Raw genomic sequence first — 26,350 nt, 5'->3', positions numbered from 1 at the left:
CTTGCTTTTGGAAATTTTTGCCCATTCTTTCTTCTAGATGTTGTCCAGGTCAGAAATATTCTTTGGTCTCCTTGCATGCCCTGAATGTTTCACATCCCACCCAAGAGATTCAGACATGGCCTTCAGATTACTCCAGAGCCTCTATCTTTGTTTCCTGGAAGCACTTTATGGCTGATTTGGAGGAAAGTTTGGGATCATTGTCTTGTTGAAATAGCCAGCCTCTTTTCAGTTTCAAATTATTCAGACTGTGGGAGATTAGCTTCTAGGATGTGTTAATATTTAGCTGAGCTTCTTTCCACCAAAAAATATTTCTGGTGCTAGTAGCTGCCACATAAACCCAAGGCATAATAGAACCACCCCATGTTTAATGGTTGGCAACGTGTTATTTTCTTCAAATGCTCCACCCTTCTTTCTCCAAATATATCTTGTGTCCTTATGGATGAATAGTTCAATTCTTGTTTTTTTCAGTTCAAACCATTTAGTTCCAAAACCAAGGTTTTCTTTTGCATAATTTAGATGGTAACGTCTGTGATGAGTTTGGGGAAGAGATTTCTTCTGACAACCCTTCCATGCAGATCATTGTTGTATAAGCAACACTGCACTGTGGACAACTACTTCAGTGTCAGCTAAACTTTTCAGTGGACCATTGTGAATGATCAATGGGTTCTGTTTTTCTAGAGATTTGTATTGGTCTTTCAGATCTTCTTTTAAACTAGAACAATTCCATGTCACTTTAATTTCCTAATGAGTTTCTAAGAGATGAAATTACTAACTGGAAGCATTTAGAGATTTTTTTTACAGCCTTCCTCCACTTAAGAGTGACTTATCTTTGTTTTCAAATGCTTAGAAAGCTCCTTAGAGAAGTCCATGGCTGTTGAAAATAGACAACGCAAGAGATTAAAAGTTCAGAGTATCTGTTTATGTGTGAAACTGTCCTCAGCTGGCTAATGTATGCCCATAGTCAATCATCTTTTAAGGCGTTATGAACAACTTTGTAGAAAAAACAAACAAAAAAAAGCACTGCATAAAACTGGAAAGGTGTCCAAATTTCTAGATCTGCCATATTCACTGTTTTCTAACATAAATCAACCATTGAAAATAGTTTAAGTATGCACTTAAATTTGCAGAAAAATATGTTTCAATTTGTATCATGTAGGCGTTGTGTCAGACTCTGTTCACTTAGGAATTCATAGAAACAGGAATGCCTAAACCTTTGCCTGCTATTGTATAGATGTCAGTATCCATGCAGTGCCCTTTCCCATGCTGTCAAGACATGCCAATGTTTTAGACACAAATGACCAGGGATGTGGTTAGACCATGTGGCTACACAACCCTTTCAACGTTCTTTCGAGGTCACAAACACCTTCTCATGTTACTTCTCAGTAAATGACGATTACTATGGGGCAAGGAGAAGTGGCATCACATGTATCATGACATCATTGCACAAATGACATCAGGACATCCCTGCACTTTCTACTGGATGCCTATGACGACAATATAAATTCCTCTACAGAGGTGCATTCTCTGCAGTAATGTAGTAAGTGAAGTGGTCCTTAGCACATAGGCTGGGAAATAATCTTAGATCATTATCTAAGATCTTTGTAAAGATAGCACATTCAATGGGACTGAAGATGATGGCTGGTAGATACACTTGAAGACCATCATTATAAAACTGCACATAAAACATAATGTGCAGAAGGGGCAGAACAGCCAGGAGATATAGTTGGTAATCTAATCTTGGTTAGAAATGGCTTTGTTAATATAGGACTATAGCAATGAAAGAGGGAGACAGAGAGACGGGCTTAGGTAAATATTGAATATTTTCCATACTTTTCAGAGTCCTGGATCAGTAGATTCACTCTGTTCCCCATTCTAAACAGCTGTTTGTTGAGTTTAATAAAGTCTGCTTTTAAATGGGTAGAATCTAGCCAGACTTTTTCTAAGTGGATAGATCCTGGATTCACCAATTTGTTTGATGTTTTGGGTTTTTTTATTGTATATTTATCATTTTGTTGTTGTGCTCTGAGGCCCCTAGAGTTGATCTGGAGTCAGGCAGCATGTAAGTGAAATAAACAAAATTACAAGCATCAGTCTGTTTAAGAACAGAGAAAGGAGAGACATACCAGAATAGGCACAGCGTACAGTATCTTTTTTAACCCTAATATCATAAAGAAAATAACAATATTGGCAGCATTTTTACGATGATCACAGAGACAAAACACTGTGAGTACGTAGATATGTATCTCCCCAAAATCTTCTGTGAGCTTATTCCCTAAATAAATGAATCCAAAGATGACAAAGGTCTACGAATCTTGGTTACATGAAGAATGACAGAGACTGCTTCTAATGAAAGTGATGGAGCCAATTCTTCTGTATGGTTGTTTGCAAAGGGACCCACTGTAAACCTTGTCTGAATAAGGTACTCTAACATTATTCCAGAATACAGTATTACAGTCATCAGAGGAAGAATCAGGTCACCCTTCAGCATACCAAATGTGTCTGGGTATGACCAGGTCTAAACGTTTTTTATATATTATTAAACATAAATTAAATGAATTCTCATAGGATTTTCACATCATGGTGCAAGAGACCTTGTTTTTTTTCTTTTTAATTTTAACAAAGTACAATGCCTGCTTGTATCTTTAATAAATTACTTTAAGTACTTAAAATATATATATATAAGCAATGGGTGCTGATTATATATCAATGAGAATAAAACATTATCTGAGAAAGATAATTCAATATACCACCATTTGGACTCCATAAGTAACACTTCATTTTTGGCCAGTTATGTTAAATTTTCTGATTTACCATATATAGAATTCCAATGTCTTACTGATTATAGAAAGATTAAGTATCTCATAGAAGTAAACATCAAGTCTCCTTCTTAAAGAATGTCCAGCTGCAGATATGTCAAAACAGAATTCCTTTGACTTGCTTAATCAAAATGTTCTCCCAATTCAGGAAGTTGCTACTTCCAGATGTGTCAGTCTGGACACCATAACTGAGTATATGCTCTTGGTTCAGACCTTCTCTGGAATGACAATAGCAATAGTAAAACATCTCAATCCTCAGGATTATTCTTTTGCTGAGACAGTGGAAGTCTGAAGATGCAGACTTGGTATCTGTCTTCCGATGAATGAATTCTGATTGCACCCCTCATAAGCAGCTGAGATTTCTGTTTGCTGCCAACTCTTCTACTGCGCATGGCTCTGACGTTCAAGAAGCCTGGCTTGTATTATTGGACTTGGAAATACTGTGGTTTGGATTACCCTGAACAAGTACCTAAAATGAAAGAAGATATTCAAACAAGCTGGAAGGGGTAGGGTTAAATATACTTTGGGCACTTGAAATCTGTGGAACAGGACTATTTTGAATCAGGAAAGAAGAAGACAGACAGAAGCCCTGCCCTATGAATGATACCATTTTGTGTTACACATTTTCCTGTTCTGAAGTTTCCCTGGTAGCCCACATTTGTTTTCCACTTGGAAGGAGCTCTCTCTTGGGGCTCAACTGAATTGTAGAAAACCAGGGAGGCTGCAGACTGCTGGAGGAAAGACTGTATAAAAAAGAACAGGACATTCCACACACCCCTTGGCCCACCCATAACTAAATAAATGCAAGAACTCCATCTTCCACCAATGGCAATTTCCCTGGGAATAATTTTGAAAGTAAAGTCTTGTTGATCATACTAGATGAGAACTTGTGTGAGAAAAAGCAAGACAGATGGGTCACAGATTTAGGTAAATTAAACCAATAAAGTACCTTGGAAGCAGAGCCACAGTAATGGAGATCATGCAGATGAGATAAAATATTGGGTTTACTAATTGTCTCTGAAAAATCCAGTATGGATTGCCTGGTGGGTTGCAGAGGACGCAGAAAGCTCCCAAAAGTCCGAGAACGAAGAAATACAGGAAGATGCTACCAGCAAAAACAGAGAAGTGTATAATATTCTGAAACAAATCAAAAGCAGAAGTATAAATTCCATGAGATCAGATCTGCTTCCAATTCTGAAAGGTTTCAGGCTGGGTTGGGCTGGGCTTAATCCCATAAGCAACGGCTGCAAGGACAAGTCCTCCTAATAAGATGTCATATGATACAGTTTTTATCCAATCCTGTGTCTCTCCATTACTTGAATTTGTCTTCAAATGAAGGACAACTGAGACTAAATACTGTGAAAGGGAATTCTATTTCCATGAAAGTAATATTTTAAGTGATGTCTGAAAAGAATATTTTATTTTGATGGAGACTTTAGAAAAGGTAGGTGGCTTACTGACCTTACAGGCCTGTTTGATACTTATGGGAGTAGGAACCTTCATGTAATGGAGGAATGCCTAAGAATTATGAATTCTCCAGAAACAAAATTGCCCTAATGTGTGCATCAGCCTATTGCACTGAGCATCTACTAAACTATTTCTGCTTATCTTTCTCCCCTTTCTTGTATTGGATCTCAATGATGAAAACATCTTTCCTTTCTCTTGAGCAATGTTTACCAATCAGGGAACCTGTTCTTGAGAAAGGTCAAAGTCGCTGCTGCCACCTCAAGATCAATCCTGATGCAGAGACAAAGCTAGAAAAGCAGAGGAAATAAGGAAAAGTGCAGCAATGTTCCTAGGGTACCTGCTTGTTGTTTTCTAATAACTAATGGCCAGGGGGAATCAACAATCCAATACCCACTGGTAGGACAGTCCCTAGGGCTGTCTGATGCTGCAAGAGTTTGAAGCCAATGGCAGTGGGTGATCCACCTACATTTTTAAGTTTCTTAATCCAACCAGTTTTTCATCCTTCAGGTTTCAGATCAACTCTGCTCTTTCTCTAGACTGCAATTTTTTTTCATATAAATTAAGTTATCCAGGTAGAAGGTCCTACCCATGGTAGAGGAAAACAGAGATTCTGGGTAAGTCCAAAACAGAGGATTACTGTAAGTTTGCTTGCTACTCAGTGGAAGTATTTAGTATTCCCCAGCCAGGAATTCTGGGAGTTGAAGTCCAGACATCTTCAAGTTGCCAAGGTTGAGAAACACTGCTTTATAGGATCCACCGTAAGGAAACCCATCTGTCAGGCACACTCAAGAAGGTCTCAACCCTTTGTTCCTTTATTTTGTATAGCTGTATGGCATTAGGTTTCAAATTCTTCAACTTGGTGCCTCCAGATGTGTTAACACTGCAATTCTCAAAATATTAGATGGCACATTTGTCAGGAAACCTAGTCTGTGGAGAGAGTGCATTAGGTAGCGTGTTCTGCTTTTGTACAGATCTTATCATCAAGAATTTTTTCCTCATATATAAATGAAATCTAGGAGTTGCAATGCATATCTGTACTTCTAGTTCTACTTTCTGGAAAACAAGTACCATCTTCCCTGTAGCTTCCATTAATGTACATGAACATGGCTATCATGTTTCCCCAAAGTCTTCTTTTCTTCAGATGGAATATCCCAACTTCCTTCAGCTTATCCTCATATAGTATGGTGTATCCCTTAGACCCTGTATCATCTTCTTTGCCCTCCTTTGAAAATGTCTGTTACCTGTTAATACCTTCTGGAAATATGGTCCCTATAACTCAAAACGATAAAATTAGTGTCTGTTTCACATGGTGCATGCCATTACTTCCATATTAAGAATGTGATCTACCACATTTTGTTGTTTATTCGTTTAGTCGCTTCCGACTCTTTGTGACTTCACAGACCAGCCCACGCCAGAGCTTCCTGTCGGTCGTCAACACCCCCAGCTCCCCCAGGGATGAGTCCGTCACCTCTAGAATATCATCCATCCACCTTGCCCTTGGTCGGCCCCTCTTCTTTTGCCCTCCACTCTCCCTAGCATCAGCATCTTCTCCAGGGTGTCCTGTCTTCTCATTATGTGGCCAAAGTATTTCAGTTTGGCCTTTAATATCATTCCCTCAAGTGAGCAGTCTGGCTTTATTTCCTGGAGTATGGACTGGTTTGATCTTCTTGCAGTCCAAGGCACTCTCAGAATTTTCCTCCAACACCACAGTCCAAAAGCATCGATCTTCCTTCTCTCAGCCTTCCTTATGGTCCAGCTCTCGCAGCCATATGTTACTACGGGGAACACCATTGCTTTAACTATGCGGGCCTTTGTTGTCAGTGTGATGTCTCTGCTCTTAACTATTTTATCAAGATTGGTCATTGCTCTTCTCCCAAGGATTAAGCGTCTTCTGATTTCCTGACTGCAGTCAGCATCTGCAGTAATCTTCGCACCTAGGAATACAAAGTCTTTCACTGCTTCTACATTTTCTCCCTCTATTTGCCAGTTATCAATCAAGCTGGTTGCCATAATCTTGGTTTTTTTGAGGTTTAGCTGCAAGCCAGCTTTTGCACTTTCTTCTTTCACCTTCATCATAAGGCTCCTCAGTTCCTCTTCACTTTCAGCCATCAAAGTGGTATCATCTGCATATCTGAGATTGTTAATGTTTCTTCCAGAGATTTTAACTCCAGCCTTGGATTCCTCAAGCCCAGCACGTCGCATGATGTGTTCTGCATGCAAGTTGAATAGGTAGGGTGAGAGTATACAGCCCTGCCGTACTCCTTTCCCAATCTTAAACCAGTCCGTTGTTCGGATATTGGCAATTTGGTCTCTAGTTCCTCTGCCTTTTCTAAACCCAGCTTGTACATCTGGCAATTCTCGCTCCATGAACTGCTGAAGTCTACCTTGCAGGATCTTGAGCATTACCTTACTGGAATGTGAAATGAGTGCCACTGTTCGATAGTTTGAACATTCTTTAGTGTTCCCCTTTTTTGGTATGGGGATATAAGTTGATTTTTTCCAATCTGATGGCCATTCTTGTGTTTTCCAAATTTGCTGGCATATAGCATGCATTACCTTGACAGCATCATCTTGCAAGATTTTGAACAGTTCAGCTGGGATGCCGTCATCTCCTGCTGCCTTGTTATTAGCAATGCTTCTTAAGGCCCACTCAACCTCACTCTTCAGGATGTCTGGCTCTAGCTCACTGACCACACCGTCAAAGCTATCCCCGATATTGTTATACTTCCTATACAGGTCTTCTGTATATTCTTGCCACCTTTTCTTGATCTCTTCTTCTTCTGTTAGGTCCTTGCCATCTTTGTTTTTGATCATACCCATTTTGGCCTGGAATTTACCTCCCATGTTTCTAATTTTCTGGAAGAGGTCTCTTGTCCTTCCTATTCTATTGTCTTCTTCCACTTTCGTGCATTGCTTGTTTAAAAATAATTCCTTATCTCTTCTGGCTAACCTCTGGAATGTTGCATTTAATTGGGCATATCTCCCCCTATCACTGTTGCCTTTTGCTTTCCTTCTTTCTTGGGCTACTTCTAGTGTCTCAGCAGACAGCCATTTTGCCTTCTTGGTTTCCTCTTTCTTTGGGATGTATTTTGTTGCCGCCTCCGTAACAATGCTGCGAACTTCTGTCCAGAGTTCTTCCGGGACCCTATCTACTAAGTCCAGTCCCTTAAATCTATTCTTCACCTCCACTGCATATTCCTTAGGAATATTAGTGAGCTCATATCTAACTGATCTGTGGGTTTTCCCTAATCTCTTTAGTCTGATCCTAAATTGTGCAATAAGAAGTTTGTGATCTGAACTACAGTCAGCTCCAGGTCTTTTTTTTACCGACTGTACAGATGTCCGCCACCTTTGGCTGCAAAGGATGTAGTCAATCTGATTTCGGTGTTGTCCATCTGGTGAAGTCCATGTATAAAGCCGTCTCTTAGGTTGTTGGAAGAGAGTGTTTGTTATGCAGAGTGAATTGTCTTGGCAAAATTCTATCAGCCTATGTCCTGCTTCGTTTTGTTCTCCCAGGCCATGCTTACCTGTCATTCGAGGTGTCATTTGACTGCCCATCTTAGCATTCCAGTCTCCCGTGATGAAAATAACATCTCTTTTAGGTGTGTTGTCCAGTAGGTGCTGCAGATCCTCATAGAACTGCTCTACTTCAGCTTCTTCAGCATCTGTGGTTGGGGTGTATATTTGGATCACTGTGATGTTAGATGGCTTGGCCTGAATTCGAATTGAGATCATTCTGTCGTTTTTTGGATTGCATCCAAGCACTGCTTTAGCCACTTGACTATTAATTATGAAGGCTACTCCATTTCTTCTGTGGTCCTCTTGTCCACAGTAGTAGATCTGGTGGTCATTTGATGTGAAGTGGCCCATTCCAGTCCATTTCAGTTCACTGACGCCCAAAATGTCTATCTTTAATCTTGACATCTCACCAATAACCACATCCAATTTGCCCTGGCTCATAGATCTTACATTCCAGGTGCCAATGGTGTGTTGATCCTTAGAACATCGGATTCGCCGTTCACCACCAGCACTGTCAGCCGCTAACCGTCCTTTCAGCTTTGAGCTAGCTGCGTCATCACGTCTGGGGCTAGTTGAACTCATCCTCTGTTCCTCCCCAGTAGCATTTTGACCATCTTCCGACCTAGGGGTCTCATCTTCCAATGGTATGATCTACCACATTAACTACTGAAAACAGGTTTGATTTTGAAAATATCATTTATAACATATAAACCCATTGGTGTATGACTACACTCAAACAAAAATGTCGTGTAATGACCTTTATTTTGGTCAATGACCAGAATAAACATTAACAAGTCAAGCAAAAACAGTAAGACATTGGGGCAAGCTATAAAGACCACATACAAAGTGGAAAATATCAAATTCATGTGAGGTCTTAAGCAACCCTTGGATGCAATGTAATATAGTATAATAAAACAGGTTATTCTTAAGGCTAAAACTCAGAGCTGAAACTAATATTTTGAGTCTATCAGTGGAGTAGGGGAAAATTATTACAGTGTTAGGGCAGTTTTAATTAAAAGAAGAAAGTTCAATTTAAAACCTTACCAGTGGGAGTAATAATAATATGGAATACAGGACAGGATTTTTTTAAATATGTTTGCCCATATCCCAACTCACTGACTGTTTGCCAATTTTTATTGCTCCCATATCAAATTTAGCTATATTATATGTAATGGATGGTTTCCAGTCAGATAGAAGAAAATCCACAAGCTGGCTTTCATTTTGATCTATATAGTGTGACCACTGGGGGGGTGGGAGGGAAATGAGAGCTTTGTGACTGTCTTGATAATAAGGGCACTAAAGCAGCACATGTAGAGTAGTTTCAATGACTCTGGTGCAGCACGGGCAAGTTTGTTGACACATGATGACTTTAGCAAATCTCCCACTAAGCACAGGAGAAGTCGGCATGTCAAGGCTAGCTCTGAAAAAGGCTCTTGTTGAAGAGAAGAATGAGGGTCCTTAGATATCTACCCAAATCCCAACTAGAATACTTTGTACAATTTCTAATGTGTGCTGAAATGCAGCTGAGCTCCTTCTGATATTCAGCATCAAGAACCTTCTCTCTAATGGTTCTTCTGGCTTGGGTGTAATCCCAAAGGAAAAGTTGTTCTTAGCAGTCCTGGTTATCTTGAAAAATTGCATCTGTTCCCACCCTGTTTTCCCCACTGCCATGAATTAAACCAATTTTCACATGACAGCTGAACTGTGGATTCTGGAATTTTGATCACAAAAACACAAGATCCAAAGGACAAGAAGAAGTTATGCTTTATGATCCTGGATGGGCACTTTAAAATAATATTTAAGGTTCTCTGTCCCTTTTTTAGCTGTCAGATTAGTGTTAGAAGCCAAGGATTAACAAATTTGGGTTTATTATTATGTATAAATGTAATTGATGAGGTGCTCAATGGAATTGGACCCTATTCAAGATGAACTTGTGAACTGAATGTTAGAATGAATGAATAAGATACTCACCACATTTTTAATTTCAATCAGAAGATGTAGTAATATTATAAAGAACATGGTAGTATTCATAGGATTCCCAAAAGAATAGACATCTACATCGGAACCTTGGAATGTCTGCAAAGGAACCATTATTTAAAATATATACCTACTGAACTTGTTTTTAATGAATTACAAACAGCAAACTGCAATAATAACATAATGTTCTGCTTGGCCTTTTGATACAGAAATTCCTAATGATGATTATTTTATTGGTGAGGAAGTTTAATTTGATGCAAATAATCATGTAAAATGAGTGTGCATTATTTTTAAAAACAAAACTAAAACAACAGAGACAATGATCAAGTAGCCAGTTTTGTAATACTTACCAAGTAGAAGAATACAAAGCAAACCAGGCTTTGGTAAAATGCATCCACCAAGTTCATTGCAAAGGCTATACCCTTATATGGCTGAAAAGAAAGAAAACAGGCAGGTCAGTTTTGCAGATTTCAGTTATGAATCATCTACAAGTTCAGATGTCTAAACCTAAACCCAAATCTCAAAATAAACCTGAACCTAAATCTAAACCTAATCCCCTTAGTGAACTTCCAGAGGTGATGTTTAGCAGGTCAAGGTTCCCAACAGCTGGATCTCTAGTGAAGTTGAGAGCTAATTTGCTGCATACTGCACCACAGACTCCATGGAAGGAAAGCAAAGCCAGTTAATCTGTTATACCAGCAATATTTGCTGGTATATATTTGAAAAGGCATCATATTAGCTGCAAACCTAGAAACACAAGTTTCTGTCAACAGAGCCTGATTTTTCTGGAATTCATCCTTGAAACTGGTTTAATAAAAAGACAAGCTTTAAAGGAGGTAATCTAACAGTAAACTTCCTAAGTTGCACATGGTGGATTTATTGTGAGATCCAGTTTTGAAGAATAGTCTGACAGTGCTTAGACAATATAGGATCAATATTAGACAGACTGACACATTCCTCTAAAGCAGATTAATCATCAATTTCACCTCAGATTTCACATCCTATTATTTTTGCTTGTCTAGCTTGATGGCCTTCTAAAGTTCAGGCTGACTTTTATACCATGTCAGACTAGGACAATGAATACAATGAATCCATATGCCTGGCAAAACTTTTCTTAAATGGTACAGAACACAAAAATAAGCAATAGCAGCCAAAGTGGCAACCAGTAATAATAAGATTTTGATTCTATTAGTACGTCATGGAAAAAAAACGACACTGATCTCCTAAGGCCACCTCCATTCATTGGCTGGAAACCTAGCAAAGAATGTCTTTCATCTCCACATCTTCAGAAGATTAAAAAGAAATAGGTCAAAAAATTATGATCCAAGTAGCAAGGAATGTGCAACCGAGAACCCATAAATCACTTCAGTCTTCAAACACTTGAGCCAAGCCAAAAAATACCTCATTTTTCTGACTTGCTTTGTAAAGTTCTGGATTGTTCATGAGAGTTTCTGCAGAGACATCTTTGTCTAAAACACCATATATAACAGGTGGTATTGATGTGAAGAGAAGGTTGAAGAAAATCAGACTCCAGTAATCAATCATGGCAGTTCCTGAAAATCCACAACAGAACTGATAGCAGAACAGGAGATTTACGTATGCCTGCAGTGATGAAAAAGGACAATGCATTGTGGGAATCTACAATAGAGTTCAGGGAGAGGGATGTTGGGAAGAAGTCAAATGGACTTTAGAATGCTCTACAGCAGTGTTTTTCAACCTTGGCAACTTTAAGATGTGTGGACTTCAACTCCCAGAATTCCCCCGCCAGCCCTAATTGGCTGGGGAATTTTGGGAGTTGAAGTCCACACATCTTAAAGTTGTCAAGGTTGAGAAACACTGATCTACAGAAATTCAGCATGTGCCTTCTACAGTCATTGTTCTCAGCTGCTCTACATCCCTCAAAGCTCTGGAAATGGCATTGAGGGCAAGGATAGGATTAATGTTAACCCTGAGGGACCTTTGGAGGTTAATAATCAAGCTTAATGTTAATGTGAAGACAACAAATGTGAGTTTTGTAACCAGACAATCATCTCTCCATTTTGTTAGCGTTCCAAAGGTAGGGTTCATATCAGAATAAAATCCTGACTGCTCAGGATAAAAATAAAACACAACCACAGTTAACAAGACTAGTCTATTTCAACCACACTTCCCTGGGCAGAAAACCAAAGCAAACCAAAAAAAAAACACTCCCAAATCCCTTTGATAATTTCCCAGTTTTGATCATGGAGCCAGCTTGTCACAATCTCTGCTTAATGCTGACAGATTGCTTTTTGGCAGAGGTCATATTTAATTGACTGTAAACAATACTGACACAGTAACTTCTAATCCAAGACAGATGGGCTGGCTCCATTTCTCTTGCCAGCATCTGATTTCAGAATCTACTAACATTGAAAACATCCCTTTTCAATGTATTGAAACGATGCTTCCTGCCTCTGAAATCCAGGATGCAGTTGCTGATAGCTACATACCACATTCTTGTAAAAAAAGTAGAGGATCATGTCAGCCAGTCGGGTGTAACACCAGTGGCCATGAACAAATAGCAGCTTCTTGAGATGTCGGAATTGAGAAATTGCAAAGTCACTTGCTAACACAGCCTGCAAACAAACATAAAAGAAATAAAAGAAGAATCAAGTAGATTGCTAAAGACTGAAATTAGGTGGATCTTGCCACCTCCACCAAAGTCAGCTGCATAAGTCCCATTGCTGGGCCCAGGAAAGCTCCATTACGTTTCCTCGTTTAATAGTCCTGGTCTTACGTATTCCATTCTATTATGACAGCCTTCACCAACCAGGCAGGGATGAACCATTTGACCAAGTTCACAAGAAATCCAAGAGCTTCAGAATAGTAATTTTTCTTGAAGAAAGCATGATGCCATAATGAACAAATTTCAGCAACTGTGCCCTGATTGATGTTCTTCCCTGTTCTTCTTAATGGATTATTTAACCCCTGCTTTTGGGCAGCCTGCTCTGTCTTCATCTGTCCTTTGGTTTTGTAAGTGCCAGATTTGCTATGATGTCGTTCCTCACCAACAGTGTGAGAGAAAGCATTAATATTAGGTATGTCAATTATCTGCATACATTCCCTAGTTGTGGGGCGTGGGTAACAGTACGTTGCCTTGCAAGGCTTTCTCTACGTTAAGGATCCTAACTTACACAGAAGTGTGTGAGCACATTTGAGATAAAACTGCTTTGATTGCATTGGTGGCAAAGTGCCTGAAACTGTCCCAATAGCTCAGTCATTGCGTTAGTGTTAATAGGTAATGTTACATGTAGTATGGCTACAACTTAAGCTGGTAACATAGACTAAACCTCTCTATTTTACTAAAATGAGTTATGTAAAAGCCTCAATTGACCAAAGCCATGATGGGCAGTAAAGATATGGACCCACCTGGTAATGGCTGCGGCACACAGAAGACTGTGACTTGGAATACAAGAGGAGTACATAGTAAAAACATTAACTAGTAAGTGGGAAAAAAAACAAACAGATTTTGTGTAGTTGATGAATGCATGCAGGGAAATGAAGGCGTAGGTTTATGAAATGAAGCCTGTAAAAGTTAGTGGCCCCTCTCCCATGATGGAAAGGAACTATAAGTGCTGTGAGAATGTTGAAAAATGCTAGGACAGCTGGCACAAACAGTGTAGTTGGATATGATGGGACAAGTGTGTGCAGGAAAATAAATGGAATACTTAGTTAATGGCTGAATATTGAGTGGCAGGTAAGACAAAGAAGTGTGAAGTCCCCTTGGTTGTTTAAGGTATTTTAAGGACAAATGCACAAGGAATGCTTCTGGTGATACTAAAGGTGGGTTGGCTGGGAATTTGTTTATGCAGACGATGCTTGGTTTTTGCCTGTGAACCTGGATGATCTTCAGCAAATGTTAGATATTTTATGCAGCAAGGAGCATGTTCCTGAAAATTAATGCATTAAAGACCAAGATAGTTATGTTTAACAGGGAAAATGAAAAGAACAATTCCAAGTTATACATAAATGGTAAAAATCTACAGCAAGTAGATGCATTTTGTGTTTTGATGGAATGTTTATAAAAGATGGGAAAATAGATGGAAAAACTAGGAGACAGGCAAATGCTGGAAGAAAGAGTGATTAGTAGGGCGAGGATTTCTATGACATGTCATATTTTTTCTGGAACCTTTATTTGAATTTATAAGTAAGTTAAAACATGTTTTAGAGTAATCTGGTGAGAATTAGATGCATTTTATTTTGCCTGAAAAGTCATATTTTGACTTTTTAAAGGTATTATGTCAAATTTCTGCTCAATTTTGTAACAAACGTCATATTTTGGTCATTGGCAACCCTCCTGATAAGCCAGCAAGTTTGAGCCAGCAAAGAAAGTGAGAATTTGCCTGTTTTTTTACTTTTTATTATTCACTCCCCAACTCAGGGAGGTAGGTGTGTGTGTGTGTGTGTGTGTGTGTGTGTGTGTGTGAGAGAGAGAGAGAGAGAGAGAGAGAGAGAGAGAGGTGGGAACAAAGGCTTCTCCCCAGACCAGGCCTGAAAAAATGGTGAGAATTTGCCTGTTTTTTTACTTTTTATTATTCACTCCCCAACTCAGGGAGGTAGGTGTGTGTGTGTGTGTGTGTGTGTGTGTGTGAGAGAGAGAGAGAGAGAGAGAGAGAGAGAGAGAGGTGGGAACAAAGGCTTCTCCCCAGACCAGGCCTGAAAAAATGGTGAGAATTTGCCTGTTTTTTTTCTTTTTATTATTCACTCCCCAACTCAGGGAGGTAGGTGTGTGTGTGTGTGTGTGTGTGTGTGTGTGTGTGTGTGTGAGAGAGAGAGAGAGAGAGAGAGAGAGAGAGAGAGAGAGAGAGGTGGGAACAAAGGCTTCTCCCCAGACCAGGCCTGAAAAAATGGTGAGAATTTGCCTGTTTTTTTTCTTTTTATTATTCACTCCCCAACTCAGGGCTGTGTGTGTGTGTGTGTGTGTAAGAGAGGGAGAGCAACCTTTTTAAAAATGACTTCAGCAGGCAGAGGCTTCTCCCCTGACCAGGCCTGAAAAAAAGAGTGAGAATTTGCCTATTTTTTTTACTTTTTCTCATTTGCCCCCCAACTCAGGTATGTGTGTGTTCGAGGTGGTGGAGTCACGTGAGAGCTGCAGTCTGATTTCAACATGCCTAAAAGTAGATGTTCAGTGAGTATTAAATTATGGTGTCTTGTTCAAGAATTTGGGGAGCAGATTTTAAGTAGCGATAGTGATATTTTTTTTTTGTAAATTGTGTGAAGTTAAGGTATCTGCCCAAAAGTGTTTTAATATTCAGCAACATTGTGAATATTGGGAACACTGGGAAACACAAGAGTTGTTTAGCAAGATTTACCTTCACTGAGAACAGGCAACATCTCCTTTTCGAGAGCTTCTTCTTCAACTGCAGGTTCATCAAATACCCAGTCAGAATTTTGTAAGGATCTCTGTACAATGATGGTTACTTCAAATATTCCCTTAAGGAAATTAGGTAGTGGTAGCCTCAGGCATTTTTTGGAGAAGTACCCAAGTCACCCGATTCCAAATGAATCAACTGTAAGGAAAAGTTATATCTCTGCCTGCTATGAAGATGTGTTAGAAAAGATAAGATCTGCTGTTGGCAACAATAAGATACGGGTTTCAATAGATGAAACAAGTGATGTAAACGGAAGATAGGTAGCCAATGTTATTATTGGCACTCTGAAATGTGACAAGCCTGGTGAAGTATTTCTTCTAAGATGTGAAACCCTACAAAAAGTAAACAGTTCCACTACTGCTATGCTCTTTGACGATTCTATGAAACTACTCTGGCCGGATGGTGTAAAAATGGGAAATATCCTTCCCTTTGTAACAGATGCCGCTCTATACATAACTAAACCAGCCAAGGGACTTAACTTCTTTATCCAAAAATGATCCATATCACATGCCTTGCACATGGTTTACACAAAGTGGCCGAAGAGATTCAAAGCAACTATCTGATATAGATAATCTTGAATGAGAAAAAAATGTTCATTAAAGCTCCACTTCAAGTACAAAAGTTCAAAGAAATTGCTCCTACTTTGGCTTTCCCTCCCCAACCTGTCATGACACGTTGGGAGACTTGGCTGGATGTGGCTATGTATTATCTCACAAATTATGCTTCCTTGCAGCAGACAGTTAAAGAATTTGACTGTTGTGAATGTCCCTCCATCAAGATTGTGCAAGATTCCTTTTCTGAAACCTTGGCTGGAAACTTAGCATATACAGGATCTAACTTCAGTGGATTATCAAGAGCAACCACCCACCTTGAAACTGTAGGAATCGAAATTAATGATGCACTGAACATTGTAAAACAAACAGGGAGTGATTTAAAGCAAGGAAAGGGGAAACTGGCTGAAAAAATTAGTGATAAACTGCAAAGAGTGCTGCAATCTAATCTCGGTTATTCAACACTTTGCAAAATAAGTAACATTCTAAATGGACTCGAAGCAAAATTTGAAGACTTTGAGCCAGAATTTTCTCCAGATTAGTTTGCTTTTTTCAAATTTGTTCCTATAACCTCTTGTAATGTTGAACGGAGTTTCTCCAGATACAAGAACATACTGGTGGACAACAGAAGGAGTTTTGAGTTTGATAACCTCAGGATGCACATGGTCAACCAATGCAATTCTGCTGTTAATGAAAAATAATCCAGGGATGACCATTTTACTCTCAAAATGTTCATTTGATTCCTTCAATACTAGCACTTCTGCACTGGAAGTGAAGAATAAACCTTTTAATTTGTGTGTGTAAGCACAGATTTTTAAAAATTGGGTGCTAATTTCAGAAAAATTGTAAAGTCATATTTTTGCTTTAAAAGTCATATTTTTGGTTTAATTGGTCATATTTAAACGGTTTTAAGGTCATAAATGCTTGCATATTTCTAAACTTTTTAGGTCATACAAATCCTCGCCCTAGTAATTAGGAGTTGGGTGGCATACAAATTTAAATAAATAGATAGATAGATAGTAGATAGTGGGTAGCAGCTGGTGTATTGCAAAGCAATGAATGTTTGTTGAAAAAAGCAATAATAGTTGTGAGGGTGCTTCTACTTACAGTTACATGGAAGTAAAAGGTGGCCATGTTGGGGGAAAAAAAGTAAACTGAATGTGGTAGAAATTGTGCACTTACAAAATATGTGTTGTAAAACAAGAAGAGGCAGGATCAGAGATGAATGGGTGTGGATTGATTGGATTGAATACTGAGGAATGACCAGTACACTTAGATGCTTTGTTCATATCAAGAGAAGACTGAATCTCAAAACAAATGGCTAAAGAAAAAATGAGCAGACTGAGAAGAAGGGAAAGATTAAGAAAGTTGTGGTCGGATGGAGTGGATGAGATCCGCAAGAAGAGAAGAGTGAAAAGTTTAAAGAAGAAAATGCAACATACGAAGGGGCAGATGGGTGTGGTGGAAACAAGGGTGGTTTGCAAGGATAAAAAGGGATGGAGAGATATAGTGAATCCCGTTAGCATAAGTTGCCTTGGCTATATTCCCTCCTCTTTTTCTGTTATCTCACGTCCTTAATTTCCTTCTTTTCAAACAATTGCCCTAATCTTATCTATACCAGTTCTTGATTATAATCAACTTCTCCATTGTTTAGTGATCAATTAAGTGCCAGTTCATCACTCTGTCATTCTGATTTTGTATCATGATACACTTGATGTGTCTCAAATTATTGATGTGTCACAATGCCTGAACTGAAATCTTTGAGTTATCAGTGCGTGCTTTATATTATTCAGCTGAGTAGATGATTGGTGGGGTACTAACACAGCCTCACTGAATTCTCATTTAAGAATAGCAGCATAGCTACTTGTATCTGCTTTGAAGATGGTCTGTGAACAGATTTGTTCATCCACTTGTAGACTTTGATATTAAGGTTTGCTCCTAGGAACACGGTATGCTAAAACATGATGTATATTGCAGAAGTATGGATTAGCTGCTTACAAGACCATTACAACTTCTATGAGTACCACCTTTTTACAGTCTTTACCTTTTCAAAAGATAAAAATCTTCTTTTGATTCAGGCTATATGTTCCAACGTTTTCATAACTGAGCTGCTGTTCCCATTGACAATGTATTATGAAGCTGACAGACATGCTTGTTGGAGAAGTAAGATACAGGTAACACTACTTTCATTAACGGGTCCGTCAACACATCCTACCTGCATGCCTTCTTGCCCAGAGATTCCAATTCCAATGTCAGCAACTTGAATCATGCTAACATCATTGGCCCCATCACCTTCAAAGCAGAAAAAAGAACAGTCTTGCAAAGAAAGTTCCATAGAAATCTACAACTTTTTATACACCCACTTGATGAAATAAATTCATATATCATACAATCAACAGCCAACTAAATATGTAATTAAGTGCATATGTGCATTACAACTGCAACTAGCATCAATGACAGGTGGTAATTACTGTGATAATTTAACCTTTTCCTCTTCTGCTGCATCCAGGAGGTAAAACTTCCCACTGAAGCTACTATGTACACTGAAGATAAATCTCCTATTGCCAATCTTTCTTCCCTCCCATTCCCTGCCCCAATGGTGCTATTTGCAGTTTGTTTTTTTAATTGCATGTTAAATTTAAAGATGTTCCACTTCACATGTAATTTGGATGTTTTTTGCAGGAAACCGGCAAACAAGGTCGCAAATTGCGACCATGTGACCACAGGACTGTGCAACTGGTTGTAAATGCAGGCTGGCTGCCAAGTGCCCAAATTGCGATCACATGACTGCAGGGCCGGTGTGACATTTTGCGACAGTCATAAGTGTGAGTATAGGTCGTAAACCCCTTTTTCTGAGGCCATCCTTAGTTCAGACCATTATTAAACGAACAGTCGTTAAGCGAGGACCACCTGTTAATAATCAAACAAACCCAATCAGCAATAAATAATAAATAGAAACTGCTATAATAATGCTAACATTAAATATGAGAAGCACATATGGCAAAATCATCTGTAATAACTCAGAACAAATATCAAACCATGCATGAAAACTCCTATCAAAACAGTTCAAGCAACAACCTGCATCATGCTGGACACTCTTAGCTGCTTTCCAGGAGACCTGTCTTATGGGGAATAATCTAATATCCCAACGCAGGCTATTCCATAAAGTTGGTGCCATAATCTATTTGATTGAGAAATACTGTAATATTCAACTAGTTATATTTCGTCACAGATATCCAACCTTTCCACGCAGTAGACACTTTGGATGTTGAGACCATGTTATGGACACTCTCCAGATGGTTGCCATGAACAATCCAGAAAAGTCCTATACTAGAAGGGAAGCAAAACCCTGGTCTGGAGCTTCCCTTGTTCTATTTTCTAGGAAAGTCTTCATGGGTCTGAGAGGCATTGCTAGAAATAAAGGTCATGCAGGGAAGTTGGTTTTTGCTTTGCAGCATGCTTGCTTACAAGCCATTTTTTAAATTAGCTTGGTGGGCACCCAAATGGGGTCAGGGGCCCCTTTTCATTCAGTGATACCATGTCATGGAGCAGGGATCTCCTGACTGTGTACTTGAATTCCCAGTCCTGTTACATGTGTTGCAAAATGGCCCGTTGAACCCCTGGAACTGCACCACTGAAGTACTTAATTCTATGGACTATCATAAACAAGATAGGTTGTCAAAAATGTATACAGTGGTATCAAATGCCTGTGGGAAATGCTTTCAAGGAGAAGGAACTTTTTATCATCTTTGTTGGACTTGTGCAAAGGCTAAGAAATTTTGGGAGCAAGTAGGTATTATAATTCAAAAGATCCTTAAAGGGAATATACAATTAAAACCAGATCTGTTTCTTTTGGGCTTGATGGACCAACAACTTGAAAGAAAATATGGGACTTTGCTTTTATACATGATAACAGCAGCAAGACGTCAGTATGCACAAAGGTGGAAAGATACACGAATTCCCACAGTGGAAGAATGGATGGTGAAATTAATGGAGTTGGCGCAGAGGCAAAACGGACAGCATTGATAAGAGACAATTCCGTGGCTGGATTTGTTTCTACATGGAAACCACTTTTGGACTATTTGCTTGTAACTAAAAAAAATGAAGTTTTGATTTTGAGCTTCGACAATTAAATTGTTAGTGTTTTAATAGAAATTATGTTAGTTAAGGTTTAATTAAGAGTAAGCGATTGACTTAATATAATATGCATTTATATCTGTGTTGGAGAAGGTTAGAAGTCACCTTATTTTTTCTTCTTAGTTTTTCGTTTTTCTTTTAATTCTGTATTCTAGCTTTTCTGTTCTTTGTATTTTAACTGTACTTTAAGTTTTTATTTTTTTAAAAAGGGAATATCATAAGCAAAAAATATTGGTTCCAGGTCTTCAAGAGATAACAGTTCAAATAAACTTCACACACCTTCCTGGTATGAGATGCAACTCACCGATAGCCAAAGTCATAACTTGTAGCTCCCTTTGCATTTGTTTCACCATTTTGCTTTTCTGCAGGGGTGTTGCTCTGCAACAGATGACCGATCGGATCTGTGCTGCAAGTCGCATGAATGCATCTTTCACTTTTTGGTGCAAAACAAATTCTAATGTCGGCCCATTTATAATTAAGGCAAAGCTGGAAGTGGACATCTCTGTTTCTGAGGTGTTCCCTCCATTTTTGGTATGAATTATTATATCAATCTCTTCTAAAATGCTTTTTACCATACGTGCACAGTCCCCCTGGTTGGAGAAAGAAAATGGGTGAGATAATAGTTTTATCTCAATTTAGTTACTTGTAAGGGTAATTTCAATTGCAGCTCACTCTACTTTTAAAATCACCCTTGCGTGCAGGTTATAGTGTGACATGCATAATATAAATTGCACGAGTTCTTTAATCTGAATGATGTGACGATTCAATAACAACGAAGAGCAACATTCTACAAAACATTTATGATCTTATAATGGGAAAAGTCAGTTTCATTGACATTATCACAGGTTCTCATGACAGGAAGAAGCCACTGTGAGCCTTGAACTTCCAGATTTCCTTGACAAATTTTAAATGTTTTGCTTCTATTTTTATTCATCTGAAGTTTAATGCTATGCCTAAATCTTACATGACATTTGTGCTTAATTCATGGAAACCAACTAGCTCTGAGGATTGAAGCTGGGTTGCTCTAAATAAACCATAGTTAAGATTAACCACAGTTTATTCAGTTGAAAACACATGACCAGCTAAGGTTCAGATGGAACAGAACTGAAAGTTCTCTGTCTTCCTTCATGGCTGAAAGAGGAGAAAGAGATGAAGTGGGTGAATTTGAGAATTTGGCCTCATCATGACTTGGGACAGGATATTAGGGCCGCAGGAGTATTGGCAAGGTTTTGATTTGTTTTGAAACACCTTTTTTTCCAATTAGAGGTGTGTCTGTGTGTTTCTGCACCCACACCCCCTCTCTTTCTTTCTCCAGTTCTGCTGAAATACTTGGGATTGGTGGAAGACTGTGGAACTTTCTACGAGTGTATTAATGCAAGCTATAGGGATGGAATCTACCAAACAATACTAGTAATATACAGGACCACAGATTTCCACAAGTTTGTACTGAAAAATCTGACAAAATAGGCCCACATTTTTGGCAAAAGGTAAATGACCTAAAACTTTCATTCAAAACTTTCCAAGAGACACTGCAGTGATCTCTTTATTGTGCTTCTCTATCAAGTCATCAGTCCTCAAATCATCGGAGGAACAAATTCCTGTATTTTTAACCAATAAAATAATAATTTCTGCTTTTAGATGCTAATTTTAAGTAGATGAATTATCTTGAATGCTGCATGTAATGCTGCTTCCTGAGAGAATTCTAGCAACTCGTAAAACTTACATGTATTCTTATTCCCAAGGCTAAGCTGTCATCTTGGCATTGCAAGCTGTAGTAGCAATGTGGAAGACCATTGTTATTTTGAGGAGTTTAAGTGACATATTTTGATTTTCTCCTTCACACGAAGAAGCTTAGAGTTTATTTTGAGTTATACTAATGTTTAGCTGGCTTGTTTTTTATTTCTGTTTGAAATGGGGGGGTGGGGCGGGAGAGAAAACCCCAAGATTGTTTTTGTTAAGCACTAGCTTATCTGTGTAGCTTCCCAGGCTCTTGGATCATGTCATAAACAGGTGTTCCAGACCCTGGGAACTATCCAGTCAAGGTCAGATCCTGCAGTCTCAGTACCATGGAAACAGGGTCACAAGGTTTTAGGGCCAGACTTCGATAAAAACCTTAGGATTGCCTTTTGAGTTGGGGAACTTCTGAGTGCTGGGTGCTGTGGGAGCTGAGCCATCCTGGGGTATCTCCGCTGTCCTTATTAAGGGGCTCCTGACAGCCTATGGGAGATTGGGTATCAACTTGTTTGGTATGTTATGATTTTTCTTTCTTTATGCTATGCTTTTTATGCTTCTGTTTAATCTGCCTAAACTATGTATGTTTCTGTTTAAACGAGTTTGCTGAAGTTAATAATAAAGCTTAAAATCGCATTATCCACTGGTGTGCTTATTGTCTCTGGATCTAAAAGAACCAGTTGTCTGGGCCCCTGATCACTGCCTGGACACTTGGCAGAACACAAGTAGCATTTCAGATCTAACTCTTGAAAGTGTTTTAGTAACTTTTACCAAGTTTTAACATTTTTTTTTTTTTAGCAAGATAGAGACGCAAATGAAACACTATGCTAAATTTTCTATCCCAAGTATCTAGACACTACGAATACTTCCTTATTAGTAGGATGCAGGCAACAATAACTCGGCTTGCAAGATAGCCTCTAAGGTATAGTTTGTAGCTTGAACAGTAAGTTGCAAGGTTTTGGCTTGCAATGAGTAATCTTGCAGTAATCTTGGATGTACTTGCAACCCATTGGCCAAAATGTGCCCGAACTGACCAGTAATGCCCTTACTCTTAACAGGGAATTCTGTAGTGGCACAGGTACAACTAAGGTTGGTAGCCTAATCTAATACTAAAATGTGCTATGTGATAAGTTTGATTGACCAAAGCCTATATCGAATTTCTTTTGCTTACCACTCCTCCCTCTTTCTCTGTGATTTGCAAAATTCTATTTCCTGTGCAAAGCAACAGCATGACAGGTGTGTCTGTACATATTTATGTATGGCCAAATAAGACCTGAACATCTAGGTTGGGGAGACATAGTTCTGGAGAACATCTATCTATGGAGTCACTAAGAGTCAAACACTGACTTGATGCCACATAATCAATCAAGTAATTAAGTACAGCCTTTCCTCCAATCTTATGTTAGGGTTGATGGGAGACATGGACTACTGGATCCACACCTCCTGTGAGAGAAGGCTAATATTTGTACTTGAAAAGCAAAGTACTTCATGAAGTTACATTAGCAGTATTGATGTGCAGGCAAATGGGCAATAATCTGAATTAACAGCTTCCATGAGATTTGAATTAGAAGTTTCCATGTAACACTCTTAGCTAAATACAGGGTATTATTGAATCAAATTGAACAGATCTCCAACCCCTAGCACTACTGCCACACCTGAACAGCCAGATGGGAGTGCTTTACTCAAGAAGAAATGAAGCGGTAACAGTGAAGACAAATGGCAAACGATTTCTAATATAAATCAGTTCTGAAGCACCTGGAAGACCATGTCCTTCAGCCCCGCAATTCTACAAAGATGTAACATTTTTAGGGAAAAACGTTCTTCCATGGGGAACCACAACTGTTGCAAACCCACCAGACTGTCAGCATCGAGTGTGAAAAGTCTGTCTGACACATCCAGTAATTTGCAGGAGTAGGCAATATTGATGGCTGTCTCACGTTTATCGCCCGTTAGCATCCAAATGTTAATCCCTGCTTTTCGAAGCGCCTCTACAGTTTCTGGGACACCTTCTTGCAGTCGGTCTTCAATTCCAGTAGCACCTATGACAAAAGCCAGGTTCATTATCTCAAATAATGCACTGTTTTTAGAAATGCAAATACATGTAGAAAGTATGCAGCAGGCTGGAACAAATGGACGTAACTGTGAGAAATATCCTTTTTCTCCTAAGAAAATATGGTGAGATTTGAGGATCAGAAAGGATTCAAAATCTGGACCAATATTCCAGCTACTGAAAGTTCTAGATCAGTCTAGAAAACAGATGGGTGGAGATCCATTCCTTAATTATTACAAAAAGACTTCACGGTAGCCTTTCATCCTGGTCCTGTGAATAGCTCATTCATGAGGCACATGATGCAGTCCCTGGCTTATTCTATTTAATTTACAGATCCTGCTTTTGACCAAACTTCTTTTATCAAAACTTGCACTGTGTACATGGTTTCCTTGCACCATTACAATATGCTTCTGTACCTCTTATCAGTAAGAGTGATTTTAATGATGTAATGTGGTGATTTACATCTGCTGTACATTCCTTCCATCTGCTCCAATTACTTATTTATTTATACTATTTATATGGCCGCCCATCTTGTAGCAATGACTCTGGGTGATATACAAGGATTAAAAACGAACAGTAAAAATCAACTGCAATAGAGAAAAGGACAATAAAAACTAATCAATCAGCCAAGTTCCCTCAATCTCCTGGCCCAAATGCTTGGAGGAACAGGCAGTCCTTTAATGCAGGGTCAGGGCCATTCAGATCTTTGGAGAGAGCAGTTCCACAAGGAACCGCTACAACAGAGAAAGCATGACTCCTGAGTCTAGCAAGATGACACTGATTAATGGAAGGGACCTGGAGCACACCCTCCTTATTAGCTCTGGTGGAGTGAGCAGAAATAATTGGAGACAGACAGTTCTGCTAATAGCCTGGCCGTATGCCATGCTATTTGACCTTAGGCAACAAGGAAAAGAAACTCATGGTTGCTCTGGGGTGAGCTGCTGTTCCTAATCAATGCCAGGTCAGTTCATATTAAGGTCTTGATGGTTCATGATCTGACTGTGGATGAGCAAGTTGACATAATATACATTATCATGAACTGGGTGGGTTCAGCTATCTCTTCTCAGTTGTGCCCCTGTGGGCTTCTCTTATAGCATCAGCATGGATATGAGGGTTGGAAAAAGGCTGTGCTAAAACTGAGCAGACACAAGTTCACTATTGAGTTACCCTGCAGTGAAGGTAGGAAAGGAAAAAAAATATTTTGCTACCACCCTTCCATCTCCATATTGTCCTGCAGAGATTTTTCAGATGGTCTATGGAGTTCCCACTTTGAGGAAGACCTGCTAGAACTTCAATTGTTTGTTTACTCTGGGGGTTGTTAGCATTGCTTGGACATCCAGTGTACATTCCTGTTTGGTTTTATGGAGTGAGCTTTGTTGAAGCGAAAGCATCTGGGCAGTGTTTGGACCTATCTGTCCAGCCACTTGCTCCTCCTGGCTGATAACATATCTTGACTGTATAGGCATAGATAGAAGTAAACCATGCATCTTTCTTTAAGAGATGCAGCCAGTGCCCAGTGTAAGATGTCTGGGTGGGTGTTGGTTGTCAAATCCCAGCTTTTCTGGACGTTCAATGTGTCCATTCAATTTGTCCTTGTTTTGGAGAATGGACTGTTTTTGCTGTTCTGCAGGATGACCTCTACTGAAGGAAAGTTGGAGGGGAAATAATCTTTACTGGTTTTCCTAGGTCTTTTGGTGGTTCTCATAATCATCAAATGCAGCGTCCCTTTTAGGTTACACAGGTTCTATTCCTATTTGGACAACCAGTTCCAAAGGTCAGTGCTACAGAACCTCTCCTCCTTCCTCTATGGGGAAGCCATGCTGTGAAATCCTTAAGGCTCCATTTTGTTCCTAGGACCTGAGCACTAAAAACAGTGGGAGAGGTTATTTGTAGTAGGGGTTTAAGTGAAATGTGTCTGAATCCAGCCCTCTCCCTTCATTTCATCAAATGCAGGTAAGGTGATGCATGTCCTGCAGTATTGCTTGACCGAAGCAAATATTTGTAGCTCAGGGTTGAACTGTGGAGTCCTTGGTGCTCTCTGAGCCTTGTTGTTTTCTTGCAGACGTTTCATTGCCAGACTAGAATGGTATGTAAATGTTGTTTACCTCTATGTGTCTGTTGATGGCTGCTTTGTTCTTCAAGAAGAAAAAACAGGAGTTATTTACAACATACAATGCAAAGTCTGTAACAGCCACTATGTAGGACAGACAGGCAGAAGACTAGCAGAGCGCATCCACGAACACCAACTGGCAGTCAGAAGACACGATGAGAACTGCTTAATCTCACAACACATGGACAGACTCAACCATAGTTTCAACTGGGAAACGGTGAACATCCTAAACCAAGCCAAATCCAAAAAAGCCAGAGAATTCCTGGAAGCCTGGCACTCAGACCAAGCAGCCATCAACAGACACATAGAGGTAAACAACATTTACATACCATTCAAAAGAGACAATAGAAAAGCCAAAAGACGAGTACACTCCCTTGCCAGCAATATGCAAAAATGAACACTAGGATTAACACCAGATGAACCATCAAACAGCACAATACACCCTAATCAAGGAACTATTAACTCAGGCAATCAACCAAGCAGCAAACAGCAGCCCAATCAACTCCCAAGGAGAGAACAACACCCCTACCAACACAAGAAGGGCAAGTATATAAAATGAGAGCAAGGCCCACTCCCTCTTTGCACTGAAGATGTTGCCTAGT

General features: G+C 39.3%; 1 protein-coding gene across 1 annotated transcript in view; it reads right to left on the bottom strand.

Annotated features, from left to right (window-relative positions):
• Nucleotides 1-3,186: 3,186 nt before the first annotated feature.
• Nucleotides 3,187-26,350, bottom strand: part of ATP10D (ATPase phospholipid transporting 10D (putative)) — a 72,768-nt gene continuing 49,604 nt past the window's right edge. Inside the window, exons 15-23 of the mRNA XM_063310476.1 lie at nucleotides 23,443-23,627; nucleotides 20,162-20,447; nucleotides 17,936-18,012; nucleotides 12,248-12,373; nucleotides 11,181-11,381; nucleotides 10,130-10,210; nucleotides 9,774-9,878; nucleotides 3,766-3,953; nucleotides 3,187-3,285 (exon numbers count right to left, since the gene is read on the bottom strand). Coding sequence (XP_063166546.1) covers nucleotides 3,198-3,285; nucleotides 3,766-3,953; nucleotides 9,774-9,878; nucleotides 10,130-10,210; nucleotides 11,181-11,381; nucleotides 12,248-12,373; nucleotides 17,936-18,012; nucleotides 20,162-20,447; nucleotides 23,443-23,627 — 1,337 coding nt within the window. The 3' untranslated portion in view covers nucleotides 3,187-3,197. The remainder of the gene's footprint in view (nucleotides 3,286-3,765; nucleotides 3,954-9,773; nucleotides 9,879-10,129; nucleotides 10,211-11,180; nucleotides 11,382-12,247; nucleotides 12,374-17,935; nucleotides 18,013-20,161; nucleotides 20,448-23,442; nucleotides 23,628-26,350) is intronic.

This window comes from Candoia aspera, chromosome 8 (assembly GCF_035149785.1).
Source record: "Candoia aspera isolate rCanAsp1 chromosome 8, rCanAsp1.hap2, whole genome shotgun sequence".
NCBI classification, from domain to species: domain Eukaryota; kingdom Metazoa; phylum Chordata; class Lepidosauria; order Squamata; family Boidae; genus Candoia; species Candoia aspera.
Note: the sequence above shows the minus strand (reverse complement) of the source record. Positions and strands in the feature narration are given on the sequence as shown.